At 33.6% G+C, this 19,179-nt stretch overlaps 1 protein-coding gene across 1 annotated transcript in view; it reads left to right on the forward strand.

The window, feature by feature from the left end:
- The window catches only part of LOC127733201 (neuroligin-4, X-linked-like), a 63,127-nt gene extending 51,392 nt beyond the window's left edge, over window positions 1-11,735 (forward strand). The window contains exon 10 of the mRNA XM_052242535.1: window positions 11,024-11,735. Coding sequence (XP_052098495.1) covers window positions 11,024-11,276 — 253 coding nt within the window. The 3' untranslated portion in view covers window positions 11,277-11,735. The remainder of the gene's footprint in view (window positions 1-11,023) is intronic.
- The last annotated feature ends 7,444 nt before the right edge of the window (window positions 11,736-19,179 follow it).

Below are 19,179 nucleotides of genomic sequence, written 5' to 3' on the forward strand. Positions count from 1 at the left end.
CTTATTGTACTTCCCAGGTATGTAAATGTTTCCGTGATGTTAGGATCTTTTCCATCTACTAGGATAGGAGTTGGGTTAGTGATGTTAAGGGCCATGACTTCTGTTTTCGTTTGACTGATTTTAGGTCCAACTTGTCTGGCAAAATTATTAAGACGGTTTGTCTTCTCTTGTAAATGGTGGTGGGTATGTGATAAAAGAGCTAGATCATCAGCAAAATCAAGATCTTCTAATGTTGATGAAATGTTCCATCTTATTCCTCTTGAAGCATCTTCTGTTGTTTTTCTCATTACCCAGTCAATGACCAAATTGAAAAGAAGAACAGACATCAAACATCCTTGTCTAACTCCTATTTTTACCTCAAACCAGATGTTGATATGCCCTACACTGCAAGTGAAATTGTTGTAGAAACTTTTGATAGGCTCGATTATTTCTTTTGGAATTCCATATGCTCTAAGTATTCACCACAAGCTCTTTCTGTTGATACTGTCAAAAACCTTATGTAAATCCACAAAAGTTGATGTAAAGCTGCCTTTGCCATTCTGTACATTGTTCGATGATGTTACGTAAAGTAAAGATTTGATCAATGCATCCTCTACCTTTACGAAATCCTGCTTGCTCCTCTCGTAGCTGTTTATCAACTGCATCTATTATTCTTTGGATAATAATTTTGGCCATGATTTTACTTGGAATTGACAAGAGGGTTATACCTCGCCAGTTGTTGCAGTCACTAAGAGCTCCCTTCTTGGCTAACTTTATTATTATGCCTTTGGTCCAATTGTCATGTATTAGTTTTCCTTCCCATATTGATGAAAATAGTGTTTGAAGAATTTCAGCTGCAAGTTTTGGGTCAGCTTTGAAAAGTTCTGCATCTAGATTGTCCTGCCCTGGTGATTTTCCATTTTTCAACGATTTTATTGCTGTTATTATTTCCTGTGTTTCTGGTACGTTGATACTTATTTCCAAATCTTGAACTGCCTCAATTATTATTGTTTCGTCATCTGAAGGTGGTCTGTTAAGTACTTCTTTAAAGTGTTCTGCCCATCTGGCTTTTTACTCGTCTTCTGTTGTCAATAGCCTTCCATTTTTGTCTTTTATATAGACATCATTATTTCTACGAAATTTGCCACAGATTTCTCTTGTTATCTTATAAATGTTTTCCTGTTCGCCCTTTTCTGCTGCTTCTTCTGCCTGTTTAGCAAGGCTTTCCATCATGTAAGCTCTTTTGTCTGCTCTAGCCATTCGCTAAACATTTTTGTCTAGTAGTCTATAGCTTGCTTTGTGTCTTTCTTGTAGCCCTTCAGATTTTGTGTCTAGTATCTTCTTGTTCATATGACGTCTTTTTTCTATAACCTTCCAAGTACCTGGTGTTATACATTTCTTCATCTTTTTAACATGTTCAAAACCCAGACAGTCCTCGCTAGTTGTTTCGTATATTGTTCTTATTTGATCCCATTTTGAGATGAACTCTGTTGTTTCTACTGGGATCATGTCAGGATTATCTGTCAGAGCTTTAAACTTATTCTTCAATTGAAGGATGAATGCATTCTTTACTTTATGATCTTGTAATTTTTCGATACCATAACGGGTAGGGACAAGTGTTTTACGTCCTGTACTCCTCAATTTCATCTTAATACTTGCAGTCACAAGGTGATGGTCACTACCAACATCTGCTCCCCTCTTGACTTTAACATCTAGTAATGAACGTCTCCAAGTACCAATTATCATAAGGTGATCAATCTGATTCTTATCCCTTCCATTCGGAGAACAACATGTTAATTTATGTATATCTTGATATGGAAAGAGTGTTCCTCCTACTACCAGGTTGTAAGCTGCACATAATTCTACTAGTCTTTCTCCATTATCATTTACTTTAGTATAGTATCACATCCATGTTTACCTATTATTCTGTCCATATCAGTGTTGTTGTTTCCCATTTTGGCATTCAAATCACCCATCACCACCAAAAGATCATGACGTGGTACCAATCTCACTTCTGCTTGAAGTTGTTCGTAAAAGGGTCTTTCACAGCTTCATCACTGTTATTTGTTGGTGCATAGCATTATATAAGAGTCGTGTTGGTGTGCACTCCTTTCAATTTTGCTGCTATCAATCTACTATTAACAGGTTTCCATTCAATAAGTCCCTTCTCAGTGCCTTTCCTGAGGATGATGGCTACTCCTTCAAAATGATGGTTGTCATCTCTGCTTAAGTAAAGAACTGTTTCTCCTGTGTCTGTCTTTATTTTACCAGAACCTGTCCATCTACTTTCACTAACTCCCAAAATGTGCAAGTTATATCGCCTCATTTCAGATGTGACCTGTGCAAGTTTCCCAGTTTCATACATAGTACGTACGTTCTAGAATCCTATTCTGGTTTTTGCTTTAGCGCTCAGCACTTTATTCCTGCCAGCAGCTTCCTTACGGCTTTCCCCACTGGCAATCATACTATTTTCTTGAAGGCCTATTCGCACAGCGGTTGTGTTTGATTCCTTTGTTACTGTTTCCGTAACTTAAATATTTTTACAGGATAGAGTTGTTGGCCCTATGCCGAACTCTACTTGGAGGGCCAGGGATTTTTTGTCGAGGTTTCCTTCCTTTAGATAAGTAGCCGACCAAGGCTGACGAACCATTATCTGCCCGTTTTTATTTTGGAGTTTTCTTTGTCCTAGATAAATTACCTTCCAAGATTAACTGAATATTTGTAATCTGTTAATTGTGTTCAAAAAGTGGAAAACTCTAAATAAGAGAATTCTCTTAACAAATTTATATGTTTATATTCATAAAGGTTTTTATGCAGACAAAAGTAAAGGAATTGAAGGTATATACGGTTTGTTAGACCAGTTACAAGTAATGAAATGGGTTAATCAAAACATCAAGTATTTTAACGGCGATCCAGATAAAGTTACCATCCATGGTCATAGTTTAGGGGCTTCAGATGTTGGACTTCATATTGTTTCCAATCTGACAAAAGGTAAATTTTTAGAAGTATGTTCATTATATTTTCATTTACATTGTATGTTTACAAGGAATATCTTTAATTTTGAAACAACGACAGAAAGATTTTACAGTATTTCTTAAGAAAAACAAAAGTAAAGCATTTTGAAATGCTCGATTTTGAATTGGTCAACACTATAAGATGAACAAGAGCAAAACTATAGTCATTATTAATTGTATATATGGTAAAAAAATACAATTTTGATTATATTACAAGTCACAATACATATATATATATGTTATGAAATCATTTGCATATCGGAAAAAGGTGTCAAATTATTTAAGACCTATACAAAGTTGATTAATAACTTCTGTGAGTGTATTATACGATATATATCTAAGTCTTAAGAAAGAAAGAAAAAAATCGACTAACCTTTCAGGTGTCCGATCGACTTGAAATGACGATTCTATACCTTTCTTCCCTCTGTCGTCAGAATTAGACGATCAACATTTCTCTACGCATTCGCCTGTGTGTTATTCTTGATTTTGACATTACGAACTCTTAAGTACAAGTTAAATAACATAATGAATTAAAAAAATCATTAAATCTCAAATAAATTCATGCTAGAGAAAGAAGGCATTGGCCACCACACACAAAATTATAAATAGGTAAAGTTTTTTCATACAGTTATAGCAGTAGTCCCTTTCGAAATAATATATAGGGTTTAAATTTTAAGTGGTATTTAATTTTTGTCGAAATAAATATTTATATTGTAGCTGTCAATAACTATTAAATATCATTACATTACAGGACTCGTTAAAAATGCCATCATACACAGCGGATCACCAATTGCCTATTGGTTTTTATCTGACTGTATAAGAACCAGTAGAAAGACATCATTCCCCGTAGATTGTAGACCTGGGACAACTCGAGTAAACAATAAATTTAACCCAATACATAATAAATTAACGAATATATCTATAGAAATGTTAAATACAGGCCTTACCAAGGTGAGTAGTGACATACATATTTATAAATTGAGAGAGATTTTGTCATTTTTATTCGAATTTTTACAACAATTAATTACAACCCCTTCTCCTTCGAACAATACTTGGTCAAAGAGTTTTCAACCGCCTATCTTTCAAAAGACAGAAACGTGAGAGATGAATCTGTTGTAAAAGTGAACAACAGCTTTTTTTTTTTTTTGTCTTTCGAATTTTGTCTTTCGGTTGACTTATACCCCATTTACCTTTTATTCATTCATATATACGTTATTTAGATATAAGTAAGACCTTGTTTTTTGTGAAAAATCACACTATATATGCTATTTAAACAGGCATTTAAGTGATATTCAAGAGTCCTAAATTGTTACCTAAAGGACGATCGTTGATAAATACAATAATAATATGTCTAAATTCTGAGTATTTTTCTTTACAATATCATTTTGATCGATTTAAATTATTGTACTTCATTCATGTTTTATCTTTAATGGTATTCTGGTTTCAGGACATAACATTTGGAACATATCCAATAACTATAGACGGATATTATACAGCAAAGAGTCCAGAAGTGGTGTATCGATGTGAAAACAATATCCATGCAGATTCAGTTTTATTGATATTGTCGAGAGATGAATTATTTCCATACAGTGAGTAAGTAATAGGATTTCAGTATGCTGTTGACAACATTTTGATTTCTCTATTATTATAGAGGCGCTTTCAGAGTATAAGTAGTCTATCTACAGCAATCTCAAGCCTGTCAACACTGAGGTTGTCAGTTCGAACCCCGCTCGTGGCAGGTGCATTCGACTCCGATCTTAATTGACTTGGTCGATGGTTCTTTCCTGGCACTCCAGCTTCCTCCACAAATAAAAACCATCCTCACGATATCGCTTAGAGTGCTGAATGCAGCGTTAAACACAAACAATTAATCAACCAATAAATCAGGCTTCATTTAATTGTTTTTTTTTTCTTCTTCATATCCCGGTTTTTAGACATGTTACGAAAAGGTATATACTAGACGCTGATGTTGACAAATTATACTTTAAATGTGGGGACTGTGTCAAAACATTGATTATCGATTTAAACCGGCAACATTCAAATCCCGTGCGTAAGTGTTGACCAGTTATGTCCTGACTGTTTTTGTTAGATGTTTTTTCTGCTTTGTACTGATCTGATGAGTTAAGCCCTTTTCAACTGACTTTTATAGTTTGTTTTATGTTGTGCTGTAACACCACTGTCCCAGGTTAGGGGGAGGGTTTAGCGGTCACAAACATGTGTAAACCCGCCACATTCTCTATGTGCCTGTCCCAAGTCAGCAGCCTGTAGTTTAGTTGTTGTCGTTGGTTCATTTTTGTCATATTTGTTTTTCGTAAATTGTTTTGTTATTAATAAGGCCGTTATGAGCCTTTTATAGCCGACTTTACGGTATGAGGTCTTCTCATTGTTGAAGGACGTACGGTTGCCTATAATTGCTAACATCAACTTTTTTTGAACTTTGGTGAATAGTTGTCTCATTGGCAATCATACCTCATCTCCTTATTTTTATATATATACATGTATATATGTCCCAACAAAATTCCGATTTGTTTTATCTGTGGTGTCATTTGTTTATACTTCCAGCGTCAACAGACGTGGCGTTTAATATGTCCACCATCAAAAGGTTTATACAGCACTATCAACAACTGTTTCCTAACGACGACCAGTTTGCAAGTATATATTTTATTTAGTAGCTTTTGAGCTTAATATGTTAATACATTTGTACTTGCAAACGCATTTAGATCTACAGTTACCAATTATTGATATGATGTTGATGATAATTTAGTGTTTTACGTCCAGTGACAAATATTTCATGCATATAAAGAGGAGAATATGTTTGTGTGACGTGAATATGATTACTGATTTGAATTAAACCGACACACGCTGCGCCAGATGTTTAACGTGCTAGTTAACACAGTCCGTCCAATGACATATCACCATAGCCGGCCTTTTATTCTGACTCCACCCATTTGCTCTTTATCATAAATGCCACAACATTAGTAGAGAAGGAGCAATACTAGTTTTTAAGTTTTTGGCTTGATCAGATCTGGAATCGAATTTACGACATCCTGCATTCAAGGCGAACATCGAGATTTTTCATAAGATCACATGTGTTATTCGGTATATCGAGAAAAATGATCGTGAAAAAATAACTTAAAGTGGTCTAGCATTGAGATCGGATCGTGAAAGATCTGGTATGGGATTCTACTTCAATATCTGTGAAAATTCAGCTTTATTTTCAAAAGGTGGAACAAATCCTTAATAATACATTGTAATATAGTAAAAGAAAAAATGCAGTGCTTTTTAAGAAAACACAACATGCGACACTCAAACCTATGAGAATCATTGAGAAAAAATCAAGTTTTGTATCTATTATGGTCACATTCCAATATATCATAATGTATTTGAAACTTAATCTTTAGTGTGTCAGGTTGTCCAGTAAAATAAAAGTATGTAATTACTTGAAAAAAGTTCATATGATTTTTGAAAAAAGTATAATTTTTACCTGTATAACTGGTATTCGGAATATGAATAAAAGGAGATGGGGTATATACTTCCAAATGAACATATGTGTCGGAGTTAAATAAAAGGCATCAGTAGTTTAAGGATGTTAAAACTTTTTATAAAAATAAGAAGAGGTGGTACGATTGCCAGTGATACAACTATCCACCAGAAACTAAAGGACTAGTATGTAAACTATAGCACAGTACGTTCTTCAACAAAGCACTAATTCATTTTGAATATACATACCAATATACAGTTTATCTTTATTTCAACTATTACCCTTTAATTCCCAATCAATGAAATCATAAAAGGAGCATGCTATGTATAAGAATTTGATTCATTACAGATAATGCAAATCTAGTTTACAATGAATGGAAACAAAGTAATGTTTTACCATTTCCTCAGGTAAGTGGTCATTGGCTATCATATGTTGAGACGGTAAATTATAGAGCTATAGCAGTTGCTCTATCAGTTAATCATTCGGGTGATTAAAGTATGCAAATTAATGCACAGTTTTTAACGAAGTTAACAAAGTTCATACACACAATATTTATAACATTTACTGCAATTAATGCCAAACAATACAACGTTGTAACAAAAATTCAAAACGTCTTACATAGTACCTTATGACATCTTATTACCCTATGTTGTATTTGTATACACGACAAAATATAATAACATTAATGGAACCAAATTTACCGCACCAGACACGTATTTTGACAATTAATGTATCTTTAGTGGTGCTCGATGCCAAAATATTTGAAAATCCACAACTTATACAAACGTTAAAGAGCTGATAAAACCAAAAGTACCTGAAGTATAGCCAATTCCGGACAAAGACTCGGAGCTTTGCATGATATTTTTATTAATTTAAAATGATTCCTAAAATTATAACAACAAATTTCAATTCAAAATTAATCCGCATTGTCATGCCAGTACTTACTACTTGGCTTGTATCACAATTTATAAGGTCAGAAATAACAATTTACAAAGATTGAGAAACCAAACGTCAAATACATATGTCAATCAAAGAAACGTATATAGATATGTAAAGAAGAAAAGGTTTCAGAACCACTCTCTGGTCAAAAGTATGTTCTTCTATAAATAAAAAAAAAGAAGAAAGAGGCGGTTGATATCAAGGGGAGATTTAAAACTCATAAGTCGAAAAAACCATGGCAAAAAAAGGAAAACGACGAAAAGACAAACAAGTCCAAAAACACAGCACAGAAAACAAAAGTTGATCAACATGCACCCTACAAAGAACTTGGGGTGAGCTCAGGTGCTCCGGAAAATAAAGTTCCTTCTCTAAATGTGGCTGATGCAAGTACAAATCCGGTGAAAAGTCTCATTCGGTGATGTCACAATCGAGGAAAAGAGGATGGTATTGTTGTTATGGCAATTGTGACATATTCGTGGTCATCAGTGACAAACGGTCAACCAACTCGTGATGGCGTCCGTAAAACTTTCGACGGGAATACTTTAACTTCACCACTCTGATCCCTTGGTTCAAGGACTTCCTAATAGGCAGCAACCCTCTATTGTTGAAATCATGATAGGAAGCTCAGGAATATCGTATCAACATGGAGATATATACTCAATACCACTGATCAATGAATTTTAGTCTTTAACGGTCATTTGATTTAACATCAACTGAGAAGTCTGAATAATAACTTATTGAGTCATTTCCCGTCTTTTAATAAATTTTCAGACTATTCCACTGTATTAAATTCAGTACTGTTCAAACAATTCGAGTGCGGTCAATTCAGTTCTGTTCATTAGCTTTTCAGACAATTCAGTATTATGTTGATGTGTTCAAGTAAATAACAACTAGTAAATCTGAACATCGACTGAACAGACCTTAATTTTATAAACTGTTTATTATTGGCGTTAATGCGGCTTACGCTACACAGGATTATTTTGCGTTTTAGAAATGAACTGACAAAACAGCTATGCAAAGCATCAAGTAAATATTGTTTTACACTGAATTTTTTAGACAGTTTAATTTTAAGGGTTTTCAATATACTTTGATTTGTTTCTTTGTGATGTCGTTCCAATTTTACATTTAGTGACAGTTTTTATACAAAACTGAATTTCAAGTAGATAATTTGGTGTAAGTTTGTTAAACGAGAAAAATGTCAGAACAATTGTGATTTTTACCAAATGGGAAGAATATATATCTGTTTCTTTGTGTGTGTTTTTTCTAATAATATTTGCTTCGTTATCTCATAAAATTATATTTTCTTTCAGGTACCAAGAATGCAAGCAGATCTCATTTTCTATACACCTATGATTAAATTGGCAGACGTAGTATCAAGATGGTTAAACAAGACATATTTGCTCAGCTTCGAATACATTTCAGAGAAACCATCTGGACCGTTGTGGCAAGGTTAGCATAAACAGATTTTATTAATTTAACTTATACACGCCACTACCTATACACTAAAAATTAGATGAATCGTTTGTAATTGAAATAAAGAATCAGATTATATACAAACACTTCTTCAAAAGTCATTATGCAAAACATTACACAGTACAATGAAAATTTAACAACATTTTCCCACCCAAAACCAAGGATGAACTCCCGCGCTCCAGTAGGCAACAAGTTTTTGTTCTATTGCTGACATATGTTTACAAATCTCTTATTTATACTTTCTGACATTATTACCGGTTTTGTTTCTGGTCGACACTTGATACTGCATACATATCTTTGGCAATGCGTTTTTGCTGTGCAATCACGTTATTGAACGTGAAAAATTTAATGAATCGAAAGTATCATCGAAGATTATGTGTTCCAGAGTAAACGTTTCGAATACAAAAAACTCATCCGTGGCACTAGAATCAAAGAAAGGGCAAATCAATTTAAAGAGCATTCGAAACCGAAAACTCATAGAACATTCATTAGTAGATAATTAGAATTTCAAGCAGTAAGGCAAATAACACATTGTTTTCCATTCAAGGTGTACCACATGGCTGGGACTTGTTTTATATGTTTGGTATACCACTTGTTGGACACCATATACATAATTTTACAGCAAGAGATGTAGAAGTGTCTAAAACTACTATGTCATTATTAAGTGACTATGTGAAATATGGGTATGTATATGATCCCTCTTTATATTCAGTTTTTTCGAACTGCTGTTTTTTTTTTTGATAGGTTTATGATTTTCTCATAAGACTGAGTTTTTGTTATGCGAATCAAACAGTATTAAAGATGACATTATTTTTGTTGTACGATCCAATTTCGTACCATAATATATACCTACTAAGTATCAATTAGCTGAGGACATTTCTTAATCTCATATATGCTCGGATGCACATATGGCAAGGACTAGATCGTTTTTCATTCCTCTCTGTTCTGTGCTGTCTTTTCTATCTCGCCGCAGCTGATTCTCTGTTCTTTCATGTCGGCTTCAACTGCTTGTTGCCAAGTTGTTTTGGGGTATCCTTGTTTTCTTTTTCCCTCTGGTGTTTTTCTTACGTCGACTCTTGTCATGTCCTTGGCTGGTCTACGTAGAACATGACCAATTAATCTCTTCCAATTTCGCTTCAGTAGTTTCTCTATGTTGTTGGATACTGTTATTTCATGGCGGTCTTTGTTGGAATCTTGCAAGGCCATACTATCCTTTAGATCTTTTTGAGGCAGCTGTTATGAAAACTGTAAAGCATATTTATGGCTATTAAAATGCATCTGAATTCTGTATAAAACATTTAAATGAGCTGTACTATTTTTACTGTCATTCCGTACAAGCTTTTTATATAGATATAGGAAGATATATGTATGCTTTCAAAGGCTTTTCCAAATCTTCAAAGTTAATTATCAGTTGTCTTTGCCATTCTTTTCACTGTCCAATAATGGTCGCTCTGTCCTAATGTAAAACCTGCATGTTTTCTTCTGAGTTTGTTGACAATTGATGTTTTAATCTTATTACAGTATTTTGCTGACAATTTTACTTCGGATTGATAAAAGTGTTATTCCCATCAAATTAATGCTGTTGGTGAGACCAATGTATGATGTTTCCTTCTGACCAGTGTTTTGGTTTCTTGTTGTAATGTCAAATCTGTTTTAGTATTGGGTGTTAAGGTTAGATCTGCTTTAAATAAATCTGTTGATAGCTTATTATTTCCAGGGGCTTTGTTGTTTTATAGGTTCTCATCTGTTCTGTCTATATCGGATTTTGATAGAATTTCTGTGTTTACTTCAAGATATTGTTCTGCAATTTATATATTTGCTATTGTTTTTGGTTCTAACCTATTTAATACTTTAAAATGTTCTTTTCATATCCTCTCTTTCAGATGTTATTAGTTGACCCTGTTTGTCTCTGACTTGTATGTTAGCTTTTTTTGTGAGCACACAGCTTCCTTGTGGTCTGATAAACATTACAAATTCTTCGCTCTGAAGCAGCCTTTGCAGCCTATATGATATAAAATTAATTTTGAATAGCCTAAAAATTCAGTTAGTTTACCATATTTTCTTATCAATTTGAAATAGATGAAATAAATTGTAATGATTGGATACTGTAAATCATCTATTTTTTCCTCCTGTACAGATATTTGTCCACCAATGACACTGAATTAACAGGAGTTTACGATTCAAAACTTAGAAACTACTACAAGATAAACTACAATGGTACACAGACTATTGTTACTTCTGGAGTCAACTTCAAGAAGCCATATTATGAATTCTGGAATAAATATCTGTATCAATATGAAGACATGCTGTGCGATACAAGTACTAAGCTGGGTGTGTGTTTATATCAGCTATTGTTTTCTTTCACAATATATACTCTCTTTTTTACATGATATAATTTGTAATGGCAAAATCTATACAAATTTCCTTACATTTAACAGGGTTGTAATCCTTGTTGTCTATAGAATTCAGGCAGTTAGTTGCATGTTGTACTATCATGCTATCATTATTCATCCCCTGCATGATATTGAGTAAAACTGGAGAGTATTTTTATAACTTTCAATTTATTTTTCTATTTCCTTAGTGTCTAATGGGTCTAGAATATCAACTTAGAGTTAATGATAATAAAAATGACATTTTTTGGTTTGGTTGTGGGGTCGAAAATGTGATTTCGTATTAAACGATTGGTCTCAAAACTTACTATGTAGACACTACCTGTATCTTTTGTTAAAAGTAGACACATAACATCACGCACGGTTGTAAAAATTGTGTCAGAAAGTCAGAATATATATATCATTTTTCTTCTCTTATTAAAATATCTTGAAATGACCGAAGTTTTGTTTTACATTTAAAATAAAAGACGGGTGACACGGTGTAATGCAATTTTTTATTGTATATATTGTAACAAGTTACATGATCTTTTAACATCGGTCATATTCACAAACAGTTTATGGTGTAGCACTGCCATTAAGAGCTACATTGTCAAAATTTAATTTCCCAAACATAACCCTTAAATTTTAGTTTTGAAATTGCACGTTCATATATTATTAATGAATTCTTTTTGTTTAGTAGTATATATTTTAATGGATAATTAAAACGGCAATCATACCACATCTCCTTATTTTCATATAAAGATTGTCAAAGGCAAATATACAGACTTTCTGTAAAAAACACAAAATAAACAGTATAATTAAAGGCAACAGTAGTATCCCGCTGTTCAATAGGCATAATTCGATTAAGCAAAAACAAATCCGGGTAACAAACTAAAACCGAAGGAAACACATCCATTAAGAGAAAAACAACGGACCAATAGAAACACTGAACTACAACAAAAGCAAACGCCAACATACATAGAAACGGAAGGCGTGATAACAACTGCCGTATTTCTGACTTGGTACAGGACATTTTAAGAAAAAATGGTGGGTTGAACTTGGTTTTATGGGTAGACAAACCTCCCGCTTATATGGCAATGTTAAAAATACATACGAAAATATACTTTATGGTTAATCATATTGATGTTATTTCGATAAAATTTATCATGCATGTATGATTGTATACGTCGTGTTTCTGATAAATTGATAAAAGTCGGTTGTACTATGTGAAACGTTTGAAAAAAAATTTAGCTCATACGTTGATTGATTGATTGATTGATGTTTAATGCCACATTCTTCACTGTTGTACTATTTCGTGGTGCTCAGTTTTTATTGGTGGAGGAAACCGAAGTGCCCGGAGAGAACCACCGACCTTCGGTAGGAAAACTAACAGTCCTAGTCAATTAAGATTGGAGTCGAGCGCGCCTAACACGTGCGGGAATCGAACTCACATCCTCAGTGCTGACAAGCTAACGATACAGTAGTTCTACTATTTTGACCACTCGGCCACCGATACCCATACATTTTCGAAAGTATTATAGCTCAGATTGCCAGAAACTTTTACAAAAATCTTTTCCCCTGAAACTACTGGGCCAAATTTAACCAAACATGGCCACAATCATCATTTGGATATTTAGTTTCAAAAATGTGTCCGATGACCCCACTAGCCAACCAAGATGGCCGACATGGCTAAAAAAGAACATAGGGGGTAAAATGCAAGTTTTCTCTATTATTTTGAAAACAGTTATCAATAGAGAAAATCTGACAGGGGCAAAAATGTTCAGAATGTTGAGCTCTACCAATAGTTGATATACGTCAAAACTGTCAAACGACTTCTTATAGAGGAGTTATTGCCCTTAAATGACAAATTTTACCATTTACTTTTTTCATTTTTGCCTATTATCTTGAACACTATAATAAATAGAGATAAACCTAAAAATGCAAAAATGATCAACAAGAGAAGTTCTACAAATAGGTCTAATTGTCGAAATCGTCAGTCGACCCCTTATAAGAGTTATTGCCCTTTGATGACGGTTTTTATCATTTTTTTGCGTGTTTTGCCTTATATCTTAAAAATTATAATAGTTAGATAGAAACTTAAATAAGCAAAAATTATCAGCAAGACAAGATCTACAATTAATATAAATTAGAAGATGTGGTATGAGTGCCAATGAGACAACTCTCCATCCAAGTCACAATGTATAAAAGTTAACAATTAAAGGTCAAAGTACGGCCTTCAACACGGAGCCTTGGCTCACACCGAACAGCAAGCATTAAGACAGTATGGTGAAACCGTCTGACGACTCCTTATTGGAGTTATTGCCCTTAAATGACGATTTTTACTATTTTTTTGCGTTTTGCCTTATATGTTAAACATTATAATAGATGAATAGACACTTTAAATCACAAAACTATTCAGTTAGGCAAGATCTACTAACAAGTCAAATTTCGCCGATATAGTTAGTAGACTGTCACTCTTTATAGGAGTGATTGCCCTTAAATGAGAATTTTTGTTACCCTCCATTGTGTTTTGAAGAAGATATAGGGACACTAAACAGACTTAATTATCAGCAATACAGGATCAACAAAACAGATATTTTTGTCATGAATTCTATTCTCGTCTACAATGTTGGAGAGTGTCCATTGTTGACTATTCACATAGACCAAAGTGAGCGACACAGGCTCTTTAGAGCCTCTAGTTATAATAACAGATAATCAGCATGATAAACTATTTTGTTTATGTCCTTTTTGTTATATAGCTTATAACGTGGCAACATATTTACGCATCCTTGTTACGGTTTGATTCTTCCTGATTCAGGTAAATCCGGAAAAGCGCATCGGACGCATGCGGGTTTTTTTTTTCGTTTATGTCAAAACCTCTGTAGTCGATCACTTAAACATCAGATTAATATGTATTAAATCATTTTATTCGTTTAATTTGTTATAAATTAGAGGCAAAAGTAGTTTATCGATATTTATATCTCATAAATCCGTTTAAAAAATTTCAAATCAAGGTGAAAAAGAACAAATGAGGAAATTGCATGCATTCCAAAAGGAACACGTTTGTGATATAGCATTGAATTACACTATACCTCTTCTATGTAATAAATCTTTTAATAATTGAAAATACAGGAATTACATATGAATGTGCAATACCCATAACTATAATTAATGACTTTGAAGGATATCTTTTTATTATATAAATGTTATAAAATGTTTTATCAATATTTTAGTTTGAAAAAAGATCAGATTTATTATAACAGTCGGAATGGCTTCAGATATACATATAAAGATAAGAAGATGTGGTATGATTGCCAATGAGACAACTCACCACAAGAGACAAATGACACAGAAATTAACAACTATAGGTAACCGTACGGCCTTCAACATTTAGCAAAGCCCATACCGAATAGTCAGCTAAATATTTAGAAAAGGGGGACCTATTCCCTAAGACGTGATAATCTATACTAGCGTATAATATCAATGTCACCCAAATAGTTCAATGGATTTTATAGTCCCTTAGCGGTCTATTTCTACAAATATTATCAATATCGCTCCCTTAATAAACATATACAGGCGGCGATCTTATTTTTTTTACAATTTACCATCATAAAAATATATCCTAAAGTTAGGACCATCCTAAGACCATGTTGCTAATTTGTAGTACAAATTCGATAAAAAAAATCCATTTGATGATGTCACAATCGAGGAAAAAGGACGGGATTCCGGGATATAACATCGGAGCATATAAGCCCCACGTTCCCAACACGAGATATCAGTTTAATGACATCCTGTGTATTCATACATTATGCTTAGTTAAACGAACTTGCAACAGCTACGGCTTTATTGTCGGACATACCATATTGCTAATACATAAAAAGTATATTTATAAATACAATTCATCGTGTTGTATAACAAGTTCTGCATGCTTTGATGTAAAACAAAAATTTCAAAACACATTTTGCTCTTGAAATGAAAGACAAAACCTCATAACAAGTTACTTTTTCTCCCCGACATAACATGCATTGATCTTTTAAAATGTCCTCTAAGACAGACATATGATCAAATCATGCACTTATGAAAGTCTTTCATAATCAAGTTAAAGAATTTGAAAAACGATCGACAAAGAAGTGTAATTATAAGCTCATTATAGAAACATTTATGACGAGTAGTAATTCGTATTTTTGTTAATATTAAATACCGAAATAACGCAAAAAACATATACACAACGGTTCATCGCACACAGATGGTTCTTAATAGACATATAAGACTCGACCAAGGATTCATCTACTAAACGGACAACAAAAAATACTGTTACGAAATCTATTCAGTTAATGTTAGTAATTATACACAGGGAATACTTCAACTAACAACTTGAAGTAATTTGGGTATTCTTTTGAGGTTCCTGTTGTTCACATAGCTTCTCACTTTTTGGGATACAGGTTTTTATGTTACCTAGCCTTTCAAAGGATTTGATTTGAGCGTTCTTGATGGTATACCCAGAATACCTATGCGGACGCACAGAATTTATTTATGTGTTTAATTTAAAGTGTAGCCACCGATATGAGATAGTAGGTCGGCATTAAGCAGTATTATTTCTTGAAGTTTGCTCTTACTTGTTGTAAATTATATTATTACACTAAAATATATTGAAAAAAGGGTAGAGCTGCCATCTTAACAAAATAAGTAAAATCCCGTCACATTTTCAATTGATGTGTCACGTCATTGTTTTGGGTGGTATTTTGATGCCCATTTTCTAGTTTTTCTGTTTAGAAGTTCTGTTTTTCTTTGACTTTGTTTTTAGTCTTTTTAAAATCGCCTCCCTCTTTTTACATGTTTAATGGAGTTAGTGTTTTGTGTCGTTAGTTTGCTGTCTTATTGACTTATCCCAAACTTTTTTTCTTTAAGGTATGTTTTTTTTCCACGTTCAATAATTTTTACCCACTACATACTAATATACCACATTGCAAACACTATAATATAATATAATATAATAGGCAACATTTTTTACCATAAATTAACAACTATGTTTAAAACAGAAAAAAAAAACATGTTATCATTATAGGTTAGCATTGTTGTTTTCAGAGGCAAAAGAATTTAAACAATATCTTTAAGAAAATACCCTCCTGACCATAATATATATATTTAATTACAACGAATGTCAAAAGAGCGGGTTAATTCGGAAATTCCAGTTTTATTTCCATAATTATTTTTCGCATCTAGACATTCGAGAAAAACAATCATATAATAAAGCACATAAATGATCAAGTTTTATGTCAGTTGTGTTAAGGTGGTTTCATGAATTTGTACTTCCGGTTGATATTTATCCTTTTTCTTTCATTTCATATTTATGTTATATTTCGATATAACACTGAAACTCAAAGATTTAATCATTTAAGTCAAGATTTGTTAATCTACTCATAATATTGGTATTATGCTACTAATAATCATTGTTGTCTTACCTCCTTTACATTTCTAGGAATATGATTGGTTAAAAGTGACCGCGTAGGGATACAGTATTTTTAATATGGGGTTATTGGGCGTGTTTTATTTTAATATTGGGTTATTAGCAGTGTTACGTTTCTTTGTAAAACCACATGAATGTTGATGAAAAATTTGAAACGTTTCGACCAAACAACAGATGAAGAAATTTATGGTGAACAACTGAAAATCACTTTGACAGGCCACTAGTGTAAATGCCACTTGTTAAGATAGTCGGTAATATAAATTTGTTACATAGTGTGCTTCGCGCTCACCTCATATGGAATTTACTGACCCCATATATATCGTATTAGTTCACTAGCACACTGTGTAAATAATAATATCTATTAAGTTACATCGTTATCAAAATATGTTTTTGACCGACTTTTCGTGCTGAAAACATGCTGTTACTAATCACAATGTAAGTCTAAAATCAGCAAAGACCAATCGAAACAACATCTGATACAAAAATTTGATAACACTTTTAAATATTTTGATGATATTTTGGCTCTCAATAATGACGACTTCAGTATGTACACTAAATAGATTTATTCTGCTAAACTTACTTTAGATAAAGCTAACACTAACAATGAACACTGCCCTTTCTTGGATCTTGATATCTATATCATTAACGGAAAGCTTAATACTTAAATTTACGATTAAAGGGATGATTTGTCATTTCCTATAGTTTATTTTCCGTTTTTGACTTTCCCTTGGCACCATCGTATGGTGAACATATATCTCAACTTGTTCCATTCGCTCGTGGATGTAACAACGTATTTGATTTTAACGAAAGAAGTCTCTGTATTACTGAAACATTATTACACCAGGGTTTTTGATATCACAAACTTGTCAAAACTTTTGATACATTTTATCATCGCTACAACGACATCATTCGTAAATATAAATCAACGTGCATACATCTTATTCGTTCGGGTATTTCACATCCCATCATTTATGGTAATATTCTATACGAAGCACAAAAATATCGTCATTCACATCAAAAGCTAATCAAAACTTTACAATTACTTACACATAAGGGATATAATTACGATACTAATGTCAAGTCATTGACGATGGAATTTTTATGTCGTCGCCGTGGCGGAGGGGGCATTCAGTTTAACCCTTGTCCGTACGTCCCAAAATTAGTTGCCATTCTTTAATCTTAGTTTTTTTCATCCAAATGTTATAAAACTTATACTCAATGCTTATTACAACCACACACAGATCAAGTTTGAATATGGGATGCGTCACCTTTGCTGTTCTCGAGTTATGTTCCTTTATAAATAGATAAATTGGAAAATTTGTAGTTTCCGCACTCTAGCTTTACTTTGCCAAAACCAAATGTTCTGAAACTTATACACAATGCTTATTACTACCAAACACAGTTCAAGTTCGATTAGGGTAGCGTCACGTTTACCGTTTTCGCGTTATGTCCCTTTATAAATGGAAAATTTGGCAAATGCGTCGTTTCCGCACGCTAAATTTCCTTTGCCACAAACAAATGTGTTCTGAAACTTATACACAATGCCTATTACCACCAAACACAGATCCAGTTCAAATGTGAATGTCACTCCCACTGTTGCATATTTACAAGCGTGGGCATATAGGTTATTTGGAAAAAATATTGATTCACTCATAGGGTTTTTGCATCGCAAATAAACATATGTATTCTAAAACCAGTTGTTGGCATGATACGGGTTATGTTCTTCTCGTATAATTTATGATGGCATGATACTTAATTCCCAACGAGAGGGATTGTGATTGAACTTTAATTAGGTCTGGAGCTGGCATGTCAGTAACTGCTAGTAGTCATTTGTTAAGTTATGTTTGCATTGTCATTTTGCATAGTTCCTTCTGTTACCTTTTCTAACATCGAACTCGGGCTTCTGTTGAATTGAGGTATACTGTGCGCATTGCATTGCAGTCTTTTTTCACATTGGCTAGAGGTATAGGGGAAGGGTTGTGATCTGACAAAACATGTTTCGCCCCGATGCATGTTTGCGCATGTCCCAAGTCAATAACCTCTAGCCTTTGTTAGTCTTGTGTGTTTTTATAGTTTAGGTTTATAAGGATACAACATATACAGAAGTCTGCCGCATATCTTGACTTACATCTAGAAATTGCCAATGAGGGTCGGTTGAAAACAAAACTTTACGACAAAAGTGATGATTTCAGCTTCCAAATTGTGAACTTTCCATTGCTATGTAGCAACATTCCAGCAGCGCCTGCATACGGAGTATATATCTCCCAGTGGATACGATATTCCAGGGCATGTGTTTTCTATCATGATTTCCTTGATAGAGGGTTGCTGCTCACAAGGAAGCATATCACCGGGTATGTACTTACAGGAAAAACACGACAGGTACCACATGTGGAGAAGGACCTGCTTACCCTTCCGGAGCACCTGAGATCACCCCTAGTTTTTGGTGGGGTTTGTGTT

Source organism: Mytilus californianus, unplaced genomic scaffold, assembly GCF_021869535.1.
Source record: "Mytilus californianus isolate M0D057914Y unplaced genomic scaffold, xbMytCali1.0.p SCAF_1, whole genome shotgun sequence".
NCBI lineage: Eukaryota > Metazoa > Mollusca > Bivalvia > Mytilida > Mytilidae > Mytilus > Mytilus californianus.